This window comes from Ahaetulla prasina, chromosome 2 (genome assembly GCF_028640845.1).
Source record: "Ahaetulla prasina isolate Xishuangbanna chromosome 2, ASM2864084v1, whole genome shotgun sequence".
Classification (NCBI taxonomy): Eukaryota; Metazoa; Chordata; class Lepidosauria; order Squamata; family Colubridae; genus Ahaetulla; species Ahaetulla prasina.
The window spans coordinates 154,119,035-154,133,407 of NC_080540.1; the positions used below are offsets into that span (position 1 = coordinate 154,119,035).

At 40.7% G+C, this 14,373-nt stretch overlaps 1 protein-coding gene across 4 annotated transcripts in view; it reads right to left on the reverse strand.

Moving 5' to 3' along the window:
- The window catches only part of DIP2B (disco interacting protein 2 homolog B), a 212,466-nt gene that overhangs the window by 51,802 nt on the left and 146,291 nt on the right, over positions 1–14,373 (reverse strand). For 3 of the 4 annotated variants that reach the window (XM_058171146.1, XM_058171144.1, XM_058171145.1), the window contains 4 exons: positions 13,433–13,645; positions 9,760–9,909; positions 3,172–3,291; positions 1,923–2,120 (listed from right to left, as the gene is read on the reverse strand). In XM_058171146.1, the coding sequence (XP_058027129.1) occupies positions 1,923–2,120; positions 3,172–3,291; positions 9,760–9,909; positions 13,433–13,645 (681 nt within the window). The remainder of the gene's footprint in view (positions 1–1,922; positions 2,121–3,171; positions 3,292–9,759; positions 9,910–13,432; positions 13,646–14,373) is intronic. The other variant, XM_058171147.1, reaches the window with a different exon arrangement.

Sequence of the window (14,373 nt, forward strand, 5' to 3'; positions counted from 1 at the left end):
AGTCGAGCCGTGAGCCAGACCTCAGGAAATGGCCCAAGCTCCGTCCGGAACCCATCCGGGTCCATCAGGCGCCTGGGACGGAACCAACGATCGGCTCCGCCTCCCGCGGTGGTGAATGGCGGTCAGAAAGTCCAGGCGAAGAAGAGAGTGATCTGACCATGACAAAGGTTCAATGACTAATTCCTTTAAGTCCAGATCTCTCAACCACTGACCAGAGAGAAAAATCAGGTCCAGGGTGCCACCCCCAATGTGAGTAGGGCCATCAACTACTTGGGTCATGTCCAAGGCCGTCATGGAAGCCATGAACTCCCGAGCTGCCGTCGATGACGAGCCGGACGATGGCAAGTTAAAGTCCCCCATGACTAAAAGTCTGGGGGTCTCAACTGCCACCCCAGCCAGCACCTCCAGGAGCTCGGGCAGGGCAGCTGTCACGCAGCAAGGAGCCAGGTACGTGATCAGCATACCCATCTGACACCTATGACCCCATCTCACAAAGAGGGATTCGCACCCGGCAATCTGAGGTACAGTGGTCTCCCTCGGCTCTAGACTCTCTCTAATCACAACCGCCACCCCCCCCACCCCTACCCTGGGCCCTCGGCTGATGGAATGCACGGAAACCCGGCGGGCACAACTCAACCAGGGGCACGCCCCCTTCAGTGCCCAACCAGGTCTCCGTAATGCCCATAAGGTCCGCGGAACCCCCCTGTATAAGGTCACAAACGAGGGGGGCTTTATTCACCACGGACCGAGCATTGCACAACATCAGCCGGAGGCCCAAGCTCTGAGGATCCTGACCATCCGGGAAACGGGTGAAGTCCAAAGTGACCTTAATTGCCATTCACTTTGGCCCAAAAAGATAAGTGCCTCAGATGACAATCTTAATGAAATAAATTGAGCTGTCCTGTGAATAAAATTGGGGTTGACAGCCAAGAGAGGCAAGAACATATCCTGTACAATGGCACCAACTCTGAGCCACCAAACACATATAAGGTGCTTTTTTTTCTTAGCATTGTGTTCTTCCCTGTAATGCCAGCCAGAGAGTAACAGCTGGTGACCATCCCGAATGAGGCTTTAGGTTGCTATGGAGCAGAAAGTAGCCAATAGAGATGCTATAAACCCAATGATATACAAACATACAAACATGTTTTTGCTATACCTCAAATAAAATCTAAACCTATCACAATTTAAATCTACAAAACAGAATAGTAACAGTGTTCTCGTTACTTTGGGTTACCTGTTTTTTTTCTTTTAATGTATCCAGTCTGTATTGCTTTACTGACTACTTGGTGAAACTTAATACACAATTTGTGTTATGGTTATCATAGATGTAACTATATACTATAACTACATATAATCTATCTATACTCTATACCAGGGGTCTCCAACCTTGGTCCCTTTAAGACTTGTGGACTTCAACTCCCAGAGTCCCTCAGCCAGCAAAGCTGGCTGAGGAACTCTGGGAGTTGAAGTCCACAAGTCTTAAAGGGACCAAGGTTGGAGACCCCTGCTCTATACATTAGACAAAATCCTAATGTCCGTGCAGGGCAGAATGAATGCAGATTGGCAAAACACTACTTCGTCAGTTAACTGCTTAATGCATCAAGCAAAGCAGATAAACTCAAAGAGCTTATCAAATAGCAATAGCACTTAGGCTTATATACCGCTTCACAGTGCTTTTTACAGCCCTCTCTAAGCGGTTTACAGAGTCAGCCTATTGTCCCCAACAATCTGGGTCCTCGTTTGACCCAGCTCGGAAGGACAGAAGGCTGAGTCAACCTTGAGCCTGGTGAGATTTGAACTGCCAAAGTGCAGGCAGCCGGCAGGCAACAGAGGTAGCCTGCAGTACTGCACTCTAACCATTGCGCCACCGTGGCTCAATATAGAGATATGTAAGGTAAATCGTGAAGACCAATGAAACTCACCATATGTCAATGTGTAGACGGGTTTCCCAGAGACATCCAGGGCTGTCAAACAAGGACACTTGGCCTGCGTTGTTCCCCAGCGTTGCAGAGCTGCTTCTAAAGCAGGAGGCCAATTGCAAACTACACCCAAGGGTTCTCCCTTCACAGGTGTCATCTGACGCCCCTCAGGCCTGGGCTGATTAGGATCTGGCTGTGGAACTACGAAGAAAACATCATCCAATCAAATGTTAAAACCATTCACAAAATGGAACCATGTTCTAAAAATGCTAATAAACTCTTCATTTCCCCCTATTAGTGATGCAAAAGATCCCCCACTCTTCTCCTCCAATGGTTCTAATAATTAGGGTTTTGAAAACTATTGTTAAAGGTCAAAGCAATTTGAATATATTTGTTGCTAAGGAAAAACAATCAGAGATAGGAAATGTGTGTGCTTTCAAACCTAGAAAACCATATTGTTAATCCAACTGCATTTAGTAGAAACCTACTATTATGGTTGCTGCTACTGTATAATTATATTGTATAGCCTGAACCACATACTAGATGCAATATAGAATACCCAAGGTTAAAATTCATATTCAGAAAATTTTAACTCTCAATCAAACGGATTAGAAATAGCGCTTGAATTAAAAAAAAACACACCAAAGATAGAAGAAGGCAAGAAAAATAGGGACAAACTGGTGTTTAGAGAAGCAAAGACGATTGTAATTTTTAGAAATAAAGAGAAACTATTCCTTATATAGAGGAACAGGGCAAAAAAATATGAAGTGGGGATAGATGATGGAATAAGGAACAAAGTAATAACTATATTAATAAAAAAGCAAAAGGAGACAAAATGTGTTTTATTAAATTCCAAAAAAAAAAACCAAACCCCAACATATCAGGTAATTTTAATTCAAGGAATTTGACTTTCAAAGAATATTTATTCTACATGAATATTTTTATAGGACAATATTACATCTGTCCATGAAGGCATACCTTCTACTAAACACCCTTTTAAATAAACTTGGCACTGGAATCAACAGCTTCATATTCCATGTGCCCCTAGTCATTTAGTGGGTCTTCTGTTGATCTGAGATGGTTATCTCATAATTTTTTCTCAACACTTGGCCAAGGCAAAGACTTTTAATTAATTAATGGACTTTAAGATTTAAAGTAAACATGCAAAAGTGAGAAAAAAGAGATTAAGATGCACTGGTATATAATAATAGCCATACTATATAGTCCAGGGAAAGATACCCAATCCATATACCTTCCACAATTTCTTCAAAATCATCCACAAAGAACTCCTTCAGAGGTGGCCGTTTAGGTCGCTTCAGAGTATTGAGTAGCTGTTGGATTTTTGTGGAGACTCTGCTATTTACAGGGACACCTACAGTATAGGAAATGAGTTCAGTTTACCAGAAATACATCAAATATGAGCAAACGTCGATCTATAATATCTGGGCTACAAAAATCTGGCTGACCACTTGACAGAAGAACTCCAGTGTTGTTGCCATCCAGATTTTTGCAAGTTTAGAAATGAGAGCCATTGTAAAATATGGGCAATCGTAATTTTAGAGAAATTACATCATCTTTCTGATATATAAAATTCGGATGAAGCCCAAATGTAGAGTAAGCTGAATATGTTTTCCTAATACTTGATTATTTTGCTGCTTTTCAAATCTACCATTAATATTGGCATGACACAGGATATATAGGTTTATTATGTCTTACGATGGATGTTATCGTCAGGATGTTACCTGTTTCTGCTAGGGCTACAAATCATGGCATACTTTTCAGACCTCAATTCCTAGCTGATCAGAAATGTTTGGCTGCATTCAAGGCTATTTTGCTAATACTGCCTTAAGACATGGCCACCAGAGGGTGCAAGGACAACTGGAGACTTATCAAAAGCTAGACAATTATCTTCAAAGGCTTTACATACTTCAAAAATCATTGCACAGCACAGTTCTGCTATTCATTAAAGAACCCTCATTTCTTTTCAGGATTCTGCATGAATGTGAGGAAAAAAGTGTCTCTGCTTTAACAGTCACCTTTAATAAGCAGGTTCCTTAAAGCAGCAGAATCTTTTTTTCAGGTTTCAGTGGAAGGCATGAAAAAAATTAAGCTGCTTCAGTGAATCGCAGGCAGATGTGCTCATGGTCTGAAGCACTTCTTCTGAATCATTTCCAAAGCATGAACAGCCTATCACATAAATACAGGCAATTCTTGTTTAATGCTCATTTGTTCAGTGACCGTTCAAAGGTACAGTAGTATTGAACAATTGGCACATACACCCAAGTCTCAAAATGTATACAATTTTTGAAAGTTGTTATAAACCAGGAATGTCAAACTTGATTTCATTGAGGGCTGCATCAGAGTTGTGCTTGACCTGGGGGAAGGCTGGGGGGGGGGGCATGGCCCGGGTGGCCATGGCTAGCTCATGTCGGGGGCACCTGTGGTGGCCTGGGCAGGGGCATCCTCCTGGAGCCCTCTACCAGTGAAAATGGACCTTGAGAGGGCCGCGCATGTCCCGAGCTCTGTTTTCACTGGCAGAGGCACCAAAGGCTGGTCCTTTGCTAGTTACAGGGTGGCCCCGCGGGCAAGATCTAAGCACTCTGCGGGTCAGATCTGGCCCGCGGGCCTTGAGTTTGACACCCCTGTTATAAACGGAACGTTTCACAATCTTTACGAAGCATTGTGAGAAGGATCTACATGACACCAGAAAGAAAGCATGGCACGGCCATGCTTTGCATAGGGCCAGGCCAGGTGTATCTTGTCAGTGGTGGGAGGAAGACAATGAAGAAGGTCATCTGAGTGCAAGACTCAGTGGAGTGCAGGTTGGTGGGGCAGCTGGGATTTTGCATTGTGGCCCCTTGGCGGCTAGCTGCAGCAGGAGGTTTGAGGTGGCATTTCTCAGTAGTGGTGGTGGGTGGTTCTAAAGTAGAGGCCCAAGGGTGGTGGCAGCTGTTTCAGCCCCATCTCTGCTGAGGAATATCACTGGGCAGGGCAGTCAAAAGGGCAGAGATGGGGCGTGCAAATATAGCTGGTAAGGGGGAGTTCAAGAGGAAGCAGACCCTTACTGAGGCTTGGGGCTGAGAGGGACCAAGCCAGGAATGGCTAGAATCAGGTTGGGTCTTTCCCTAATGACCAGCCAGATTAGATTAATGATGGCAATAGGGACTGCTAGGATTTCCATTTCTAAGCAATGTGGCCACATAACACACTGCTTATTGACAGGAATTCTGGGTCCCAATTACCACTATTAACCAAGGATTACTTGTAGCATAAGTTCTACAGCTACAATAATTTAGGGTCCGCCCCCCCCCCAATCTTTACCAGCACAGGTGTTTTACATATAAAGTAGGACACTTAACAATTATACTTTTTTTAAAAAACATGGAAAGCAGTTGCGCTGAAAAGTGGGACAAAATCACTTCTCTAGAGATGGAACTAGCTCAATAAATGAGCAATATCAAAAACAATTTTTTAAAATACCACACATGGCTGTAGGAGTAAAACATATAAAGCAGTTGCTTTGCCTTTATACTTTTGACCTCAAAATGAGCAATCCAAATTTTCTAATAGATATGTTTAATTTGCACATGTGAAATCAGCTATCTTTTTTTGGCTGCAAAATTTGTTTCTAAAGCAAATACAGTTTCCTAAAAACAGAAACAGAGCAAGGGTGAAAAGAGATCTATGACAAGCAGAGATCTCATAAAACAAAACAAGAAATCCTGTGGGAATTTAGGTGCAGAGTTAAGAACTGAAAAAAATAATAATTCCTGCCTTTGGTTTCAATGGTAGCAGCTGATATCGCACAGTAACATACTTGTTTTACACAAATGTTAATACAAACTACAACTGCGACTTCAGAGAGAAACACAATATGGGAACTATCCAATATTAAAAAGACAGAGGCTCTGAAGTTCAGAATCCATCCAAGAAATTGTTCAACAAATCGAATTTATTGTTGACATTTATACTCTACTACACAGGACTGATTTTTTAACAGAAAGAAAACAAAACTTTTCCAATTTTATTTAGAAACACAATTTCATTACTTATATTTAAGATTTACTTTCTTAATCTTTTACTCCTATAGCCATTATTTGGTAATTAACAATGGAAAGTGATCCATAATACAGCTAATTTTCTTCTTCTTCAGAAAACACAATAAAATTGACAGTAACGTGATTATTCCAACCATACATTCCTAGTCATATCAAAGAAGTGTATTTTGTCCAATTCCCAGAAATATTGACTGATAAGCAGCAATAGGAATTCCACAGTGTGGGACAACATAACAAATCAGACAGCAGGTTTTGGCTCTTCCCAGGGATACAAAATCAAAGCAGCACCAATAGGGTAGCAGGAAAGAGTAGGAAAGGAAAATCTCTGGGCATAAATTATGTTTTTGACAACTGCAAGAACTGTCTGGGTAACCAGACAGGAGTTTAAAGAGCAAATATATTCTGCTCACACATATACTGAAAGACTGGCTCCAGTTGCAGCAATGAAGATATTTGCAATTTCTGGGAAAGGTGAGCAGAGTAATGTCCCAAATTTGGGTTACTAAAACACAAACTGAAAAACTGTATAAGGACCTGATCACCAGTTCTTTGAAAAGCACAAAAATGTTCTAGTGTGACAGAATAGGTTTCTCTTCCCCTCTTGCTATAAACCATTACCCAAAACCAGTGTTTCTCAACCTTGGCAACTTTTAAGATGTGTGGATTTTAACACCTAGAATTCCCTAGCCAGACTTCTTAAAGTTGCTAAGGTTGAAAAACACTGCCCTAAATGCACAACATTCTTGGGGATATCCAGACCAAAACTCAGATAAAACTGAAATGCAGATTGATTGCCCTAAAATTCAGCCTTGTGCTACACAGGATCAATCAAATATCTGAAAATTTGTCATTTTGAAATTTCCTCTGTGGAAGTTATTATTATTATTATTATTATTTATTCGATTTCTATACCGCCCTTCTCCCGAAGGACTCAGGGCGGTGTACAGCCAAAAGTAAAAACAGGCAATACAATATACAATTAAAATACAAATTAAAAAACTTATTTTATAATTGGCCTAAAAAACTTTAAAATATATAAAACTAAAACCCCTTAAAATTAATAATAGAAAATTTAAAATCAATAAAATTTAAGCCAGCCCCGTGCGAATGAAAAGATGTGTCTTCAGTTCGCGGCGGAAGGTCCGAAGGTCAGGTATTTGGCGTAAACCCGGGGGAAGCTCGTTCCAGAGTGTGGGAGCCATATCTATTATTCCATATCTGCCTATCTACTTCGCCACCTCAAAGGAAAACCTGCTGTTGGTGAACTTACGTTGACTTCAAGTAGATGGTGAACGATCAGGCCAGATCCTGCTGTGGAGTGTCAACCTCGAAAATATCCTCAAGGAATAATTGCACTTGATAGTTTTAGTTAGCAAGTTTTTAAATAGCAACTTTCTTTTTTCTGGTTCCTCTGTTGGATTTTTAATAATGTACTAAACTGTCAAGTGGAGTTGCTTTAATGTTTTTACCTAGTTGATGGAAGGTCCTTTTCCCATGTGCCAAACTACTGTGTGTGCGTGCATGTGGTTATTTGATTCGTAAGAAGTGAAAACTCTGGAGAAGGAACTATCCTTCTCTAAAGTTCCAACTGTCAGGCCTGGCTTTCCATGCGTTCAGATTTAGGCTTATTAAATTATGAGCAGTGGTCATGTGTCTTTCTCTGAAATATTTGACAAAGGCTCTGGTGGCTTGTTCTTCTACACAAGGTCGGAGATATATAGATAACTCAGCTTGCCATATAACCAAAGAAATATGAAACAAAATGTAAAGAAGTGTAGCAAGAAAAGCCAATACAATTCAAGCCTTTGCCAATGCATTTGCCTGATATTCATCCGAAGAATTTTGTTTTGCCTGTAAAAAGAATCATTATCTTTTATTCTATAAAAGATGTATTAAAGTATTATGTCTCCAGAAATGAATATAAAATATAACCTCTCAGTGTACTTCTTACCTGGGGATTTAATAGGATTCTGAATAGAAAGCAAAATACTACTAATGAATATTACCTACTGTGTCAGAAATTTAAATAAAATATGTGGCTTGGTTGATTTTGGCTATTCCAAAACCATCTCCCTCTTTGCTTTGTTGTTGCTCATGTTTTAATGATGTAATCTTTGCACCCCTTCAAGAACCAAGGCAAGCCAATTTTGTTTTTCACAAAATTACATACTTTTGGTTTTTTTTTCCCTTCCCCTTGCCAAGGAAAAACCAATTGAGACTTATCTCAATATTTTGAGTGGCTTTGGGGTGAGATACCATCTGTAAGCTGATGATACTCAGCTGTACTTTTCCACCCCGGGCCACCCCAATGAAGCTATCGAAGTGCTGTCCCGATGCCTGGAAGCCGTACGGGTCTGGATGGGGAGAAACAGGCTCAAACTCAATCCCTCCAAGACGGAGTGGCTGTGGATGCCGGCACCTCGGTACAGTCAGTTGCAGCCGCAGCTGACTGTTGGGGGCGAGTTATTGGCCCCGATGGAAAGGGTCCGCAACTTGGGCGTCCTCCTGGATGGACGGCTGTCTTTTGAAGATCATTTGACGGCCGTCTCCAGGAGAGCTTTTTACCAGGTTCGCCTGGTTCGCCAGTTGCGCCCCTTTCTAGACCGGGGTGCCCTATGCACGGTCACTCATGCGCTCGTCACATCTCGCTTGGATTACTGCAATGCTCTCTACATGGGGCTCCCCTTGAAGAGCATCCGGAGGCTTCAGTTGGTTCAGAACGCAGCTGCGCGGGTAATAGAGGGAGCCCCTCGTGGCTCCCACGTGACACCTCTCCTGCGCAGACTGCACTGGCTACCTGTGGCCTTTCGGGTGCGCTTCAAGGTTTTGGTTACCATCTTCAAAGCGCTCCATGGCATAGGGCCGGGTTATTTACGGGACCGCCTGCTGCCACCGACTACCTCCCACCGACCCGTACGCTCTCACAGGGAGGGACTCCTTAGGGTGCCGTCCGCCAGGCAGTGCCGACTGGCGACACCCAGGGGAAGGGCCTTCTCTGTGGGGGCCCCCACCCTCTGGAACGAGCTCCCCCCAGGATTACGTCAACTTCCTGACCTCCAAACCTTCCGCCGCGAGCTTAAGACACATCTATTTATTTGTGCAGGGCTGGCCTAGGGTTTAATTTTAAAATTAATTTTAAATGGGGTTTTGTATTTTTTAACTATAGTTTTAAATTTGGCCTAATGGAATAAGTTTTTTAAATGTTGTTTTAACATGTATTTATGTTATACTTTATGTTTTATAAGGCTGTAAACCGCCCTGAGTCCTTCGGGAGATAGGGCGGTATAGAAATTTGAATAATAAATAAATAAATAAATAAATAAATAAATAAAAAAAAAATTTTCCTGCCTATCCTAGCGACATAAATGTTGGCGGTTATACAGGGTTAACTGTTCTGTTCACAAGTTTAGGTGGGCTATTTTGAAAACCGCAAGCCTTTTCTCTATAGACATGGCATCTTCCATCGTAAGACACATCAAACCATCCTTGTGATGCTACTCCAGTTAGTTAATTAACCTACTCGTAGACCATGGCGGCTGTTAAGTCTGGAAGGCTTGGAAAGTTACTGAAATACACATTGTTATTTTTGCCCAGAAGCAACAGAGGATAGAATTAAGGATTCCATGTTACCAGGAACCCCCCTGCTGCCCCATTTGAGTCACAAACTCCCATATGTTATCCTTTCAAAATTCTGTGACATTACATGGCCTGATTCCTGCTTAAACTTTATTTATTTTTTTGGGGGGGGGGGACAATACAGCATTGTGGTTCTGCAGATATACCATCAGCTGTGTCCATAAGGCTGGACCGGTTGGATGCTTTATGCATGCCCTTCACTATTCCCGATGGAGGAAGGTCAATAGCAGACGGGCGTGCAGAAGAGGCGGGTGTGGAGGTAGTTGCAGTAACATCCGGGGGAACTGAAAAATTCTCTGAAAAGAGGATCAAGGGAGAAAAGTCAGATTCAGATTACTTTTTGTTACAAGATGACCCAAGAGGAAACTGGTTACCTTCACAATTCTTCCCTTCTCTGATGCAAGGGCATATGTTTTTGGTTCAATTATCTTGACAAAAACCACAAAGGAGAGAGAACATGATGCATACTAAGTTTCATTTTTACTTTCCATTTAGTTATTCATGCCAGTTCACATTTCTGCTTTGGTAACCAGCAGATCGCATTGTCTCTTTTTGAAGGTTAAAGGGACTATCTGAATTTGATTTAAGGTGTCCACTGCAATGTTCAAGAGGCAGGAAAAAAGTACACTACACCAGCATATCAAATATATTCTCTTGCCTAGGTAAAGTTGTACCTAAGGGCAAGAGGAGAATTTTTGTCCACGTAACTACTATTATGAGCCATAGGATTCTTTCAGATTCTTCAGTATACAACTAAGCAAATGTGTGATGGGAAAAGGTCAATTCATCTAGATAACTGCATGCAATAGGAAAAGCTTAAAACGGAATCATTTTACAAACATACAGATTTTCACTAAGTTTCTAAATTGCAACAAAAACAATGATATTGACACTACTGACTAAAATAATTGTAGACTGGATTACTGCAAAGCCTCTCTACACTTTTATATCATTCTCTTTCCTTTTACTGAATTGCAACATAATTGTTTCTAATACACTGCTGAGAGCCAGTTGGGTGACCTTGAGCTTTCTCTCAGCCCTTGGAAGAAGCCAATGGCAAAAGACTTCTGAAAAACCTTGACAAGAAAACTGCAGGGACTTTTCCAGGCAATCATTAAGAACTGGACATGATCGAACACAGGGAAAAAAAATACACTACTAATAATTGGTAATTATACAGATTACATTTCTCTATATAGTATTACAATAGATTATATAAGCATTAGAAGCCAAATATTCAATTTCTGTAGGAAGCATATTCTGATTACAGCCCTGGTATATGCAAAGAATACAAGTTCATTTATATCCACACATGTATCATAAGCCACACAAATTAAAAGCTCCTACACAATTCACTTTGTTAATGAATGTTATGCTCACCAATGTTATTAGTCACAAAGCATACAACTAGTGAGATGGACAGAACGTGTATTATATGTACCTTGCTGAGTTGCTTTCTGCATTTTAATGTTGAATTGTTTTGGACTTCTAAATGTAGATGCATATTTTCACTTGGATAAGGAACTGAAGGACAGCAAAGAGTTCCTCTCCAATATATAGACTGAGATATAAATATAAAATAGAAATATTATCTTGCTTTCAAACAGCGTCAGATTTTCACTGTTGCATTCATTTAACTAATGCCAGTCTTTTCAGCCCACCTTTCAAAAGTGTTCGGATCACTAATAGCCACTACTTCAGTTTTGTCCAAGAGTCAGTTCTCACTTGTGTGCAATGGTTAGAAGAAAGAAACTCAGTGTTTAATCAGATAATGTCAGTCTGTGGGGAAATAGCTTCATATTTGCTGCTGCTGTTACTAACACCCACTGAATTCAGTTTTGGTCAATCCATGCTGAATTTGGCACACAGCCACCAAAACAGTATGAAAACAAGCTTTCAGAAAGGCTTCAGAAGTTCAGAAATAGAAACTTGATACTTCCAAGAACAAGTATTAATACATATATAAATATTACATTATACTTTAGACCTAGAAACATGTCAAACCAAATATGGGATTTTTACTGCTTGAATAATTTTTTTCCCAAAATAGTGAGCAAGTGCATGATCAATCGGTTTCTGTTCTTCTAACCATTGGTCTCTGTGAGTTGCGTTTATCAATCAAATCAGGTTCTGTTGTTTTGAGGCTAACCGTGACTGTCTTTTATAAATGTGAAAATGCCCTAACATTTTAGAATGTTCTTATATTTATAGCTGATGATGAGCATCTTTCTCTGTATTGTGCAGTTCTTAGTTCTCTCTGAGCTTGTTTGTTTGCATTTCATTACTCAACTAAATAACATCATTAGTGCGAGTGAGTGTGCGGTTTTCTGTCATTTATATGCAGCATATATAATGTTACACTACCTAGTTGGGCAATGAAATGATTGCAAGAAAACAACTAAGCTCAAAGAATACCAAGAACTTGGCAGTGTAACTCTTGAGCTACAAATATTGGTATTTTTAAAAATATTGAAATGCAATGTTATTACAGGAAACCTCGCTTTTCATTAGCTGTTCTTAATATTCCTAACATGTTTCTTACAAAAGAAAAAGGTGCATTTTGTAACATCAATTTGAGACATCAGTTATTCAACAACTGAATAGCCATGACTTCCAATTTGAAGGAACATTTTAATGAGAGTCTCTTTATTTGAAGAAAGCATGGTCTATGGTGATGGGCTTTTAAATAGGTAATCCCCCACACCCCCAAAAAAGTTTTCTATTTTAGAAAATGAGTCACATCCCAGTAAGTAAGTAAGTAAGAAAGAAAGACAGCAGCAGCACATAGGTTGAAAGAAATAAAAAGCAGCAATTAAGAGACACCAAGTATTTTACACGATGCTTGTCTGAAATCAATTAAGCCAAAGCAGACAGCACACAAAGAAACAGGCACCCCGAGATGCAACAATATTGTTTGGGACACGTTAATACAGAAACATGTATGATGGAGCCAAACAAACCCTACAAAATTTCACACAGCAGCACCAGCGGCAGGGAGCACCTCAGAGCATCAAAAAACTGAGCCTGGGGTATCCAAATCTATACATGCCCCAACAAATATGTACTACTGAGCTGGGGAAAATTTATTTGTTTGTTAAATTTATTTGCTGCCTATCTCACTGTGGGGCTACTCTCGGCAGCTCAGGGCCTATGGTTCAGGGTCCCCAAAAGCAATATATAATTTTTTTTACTCAAGACAGGTGGGCCATTTCCTACTTTCCTTCTTGGAAACAGCTGAGATCAATAACAACCAAAAACAACAACATGTTTTTTTATACTAGGACTCAGTCACTGGAGAGGTATAAAATTTCTTCCTGGTGGTAAGGATGATAAAGTTGACTTTTTTTTCTCCCCAAGATCTTACTATTGTGATCTCACAATGTCACTGATTGTAGCATTTGTCCGATAGATTTTTTAAAAAGGGCAGTGCCTCTGACTGATTAAGGGGCGGACATTTACAATAACACAGGACATGTGGATTATTATTACTCTCTTCTGCTGGCTTGGAAGTGAAATGACTGACTATAAAGAGCAGCTCCAAGCATCAGAAACACCAGTGGCATTAAAAAAATAATAATTAGCCAGGCGGCTGTGCAAATGTTTCATGGAGATTACGACAAAAGGCTTCTTTCCTTTCTCTTTCCCTTTCTTCCAATGGAGTCCTTTCTCCAAAATCATGTTTAACATTGCCAGACTTCTAGAAAAAGTTTGGAAATAACTTGAGCTTTGACATTGGGGAGATTTCTAAAGCTTTACAGAAAAATAAATATTCAAAATGTTTAAATTATACTGTCCATCTCCCACCCCACCAGCTCCTACCTATTCGAGTATTGGCAAATACATCAGCTAGTGACCCACTGGTCCCTTTGCCTTCTCCATGGGATAGTGTAGAAGATGCTGATGAAGATGTGGATGACCCCTGAATAGATCGGTTGATCCATGACTCAGCATTCTGTAAGCTCTGATGCAATGCAGCAGATAGGGCAGCCTGGCGCCTGAGCGAACCTTCATCTTCGGAGGCAGAAGACGTGTCTGTGTGGGATCAGAAAAGGGAAGCACACTGCACTTAACATGCTCTTTTTGCAACCGAGGAAACACTGGCAAAGGCTCCGTACCACCCAACGCAGAGTGCACTAAGCATGGGTCAAGATGGAAGGAAGCTGTTAGCAAGCCCACCAACTTGGGCCAGCTTGTTCCTTACCGCAAAGGAAAAGCAAGTAAAATTGTTGAAAACCCACCAGAAAAATATCCATACACCCAACTCTCAAAGGTAAAATAGCCCTGCAGTCATCACCCTGCAAATTGCATGCTATGGAACCTGGCTGCAGTTTTCCCCAACCATTAACAATTCTGAAATGGAAAACATTGGAGTCAATCCATATCTGAACATTTGTTTGGGAGTCAACCCATATCTGAACATTTGTTTGGGAATAGACATTCTGGGAAATTTCATATGGTCTATAATTATTGATTTGCAGATGAACACAGAGGACGTAAAACGTCTTTTACATACTGAAGATATACATTGAAGAATTCCTCCCATCCATCCCATTTTTTTTAATACAAAACAAACAACATCAGTACTGTACTATAAAATGCTGGTTATATTGTAACAAAGAAGTGCAACTATCAACTATCTATGCAGTATGATTACTATTTAGGAATATTCAATCTGTTAACCTATGTACCTGTGTAGTAATCTTTCACACATGTATGCATGTATTTCTGCATGTAAAAGTGTCACAGTTGGCCCTTCAATA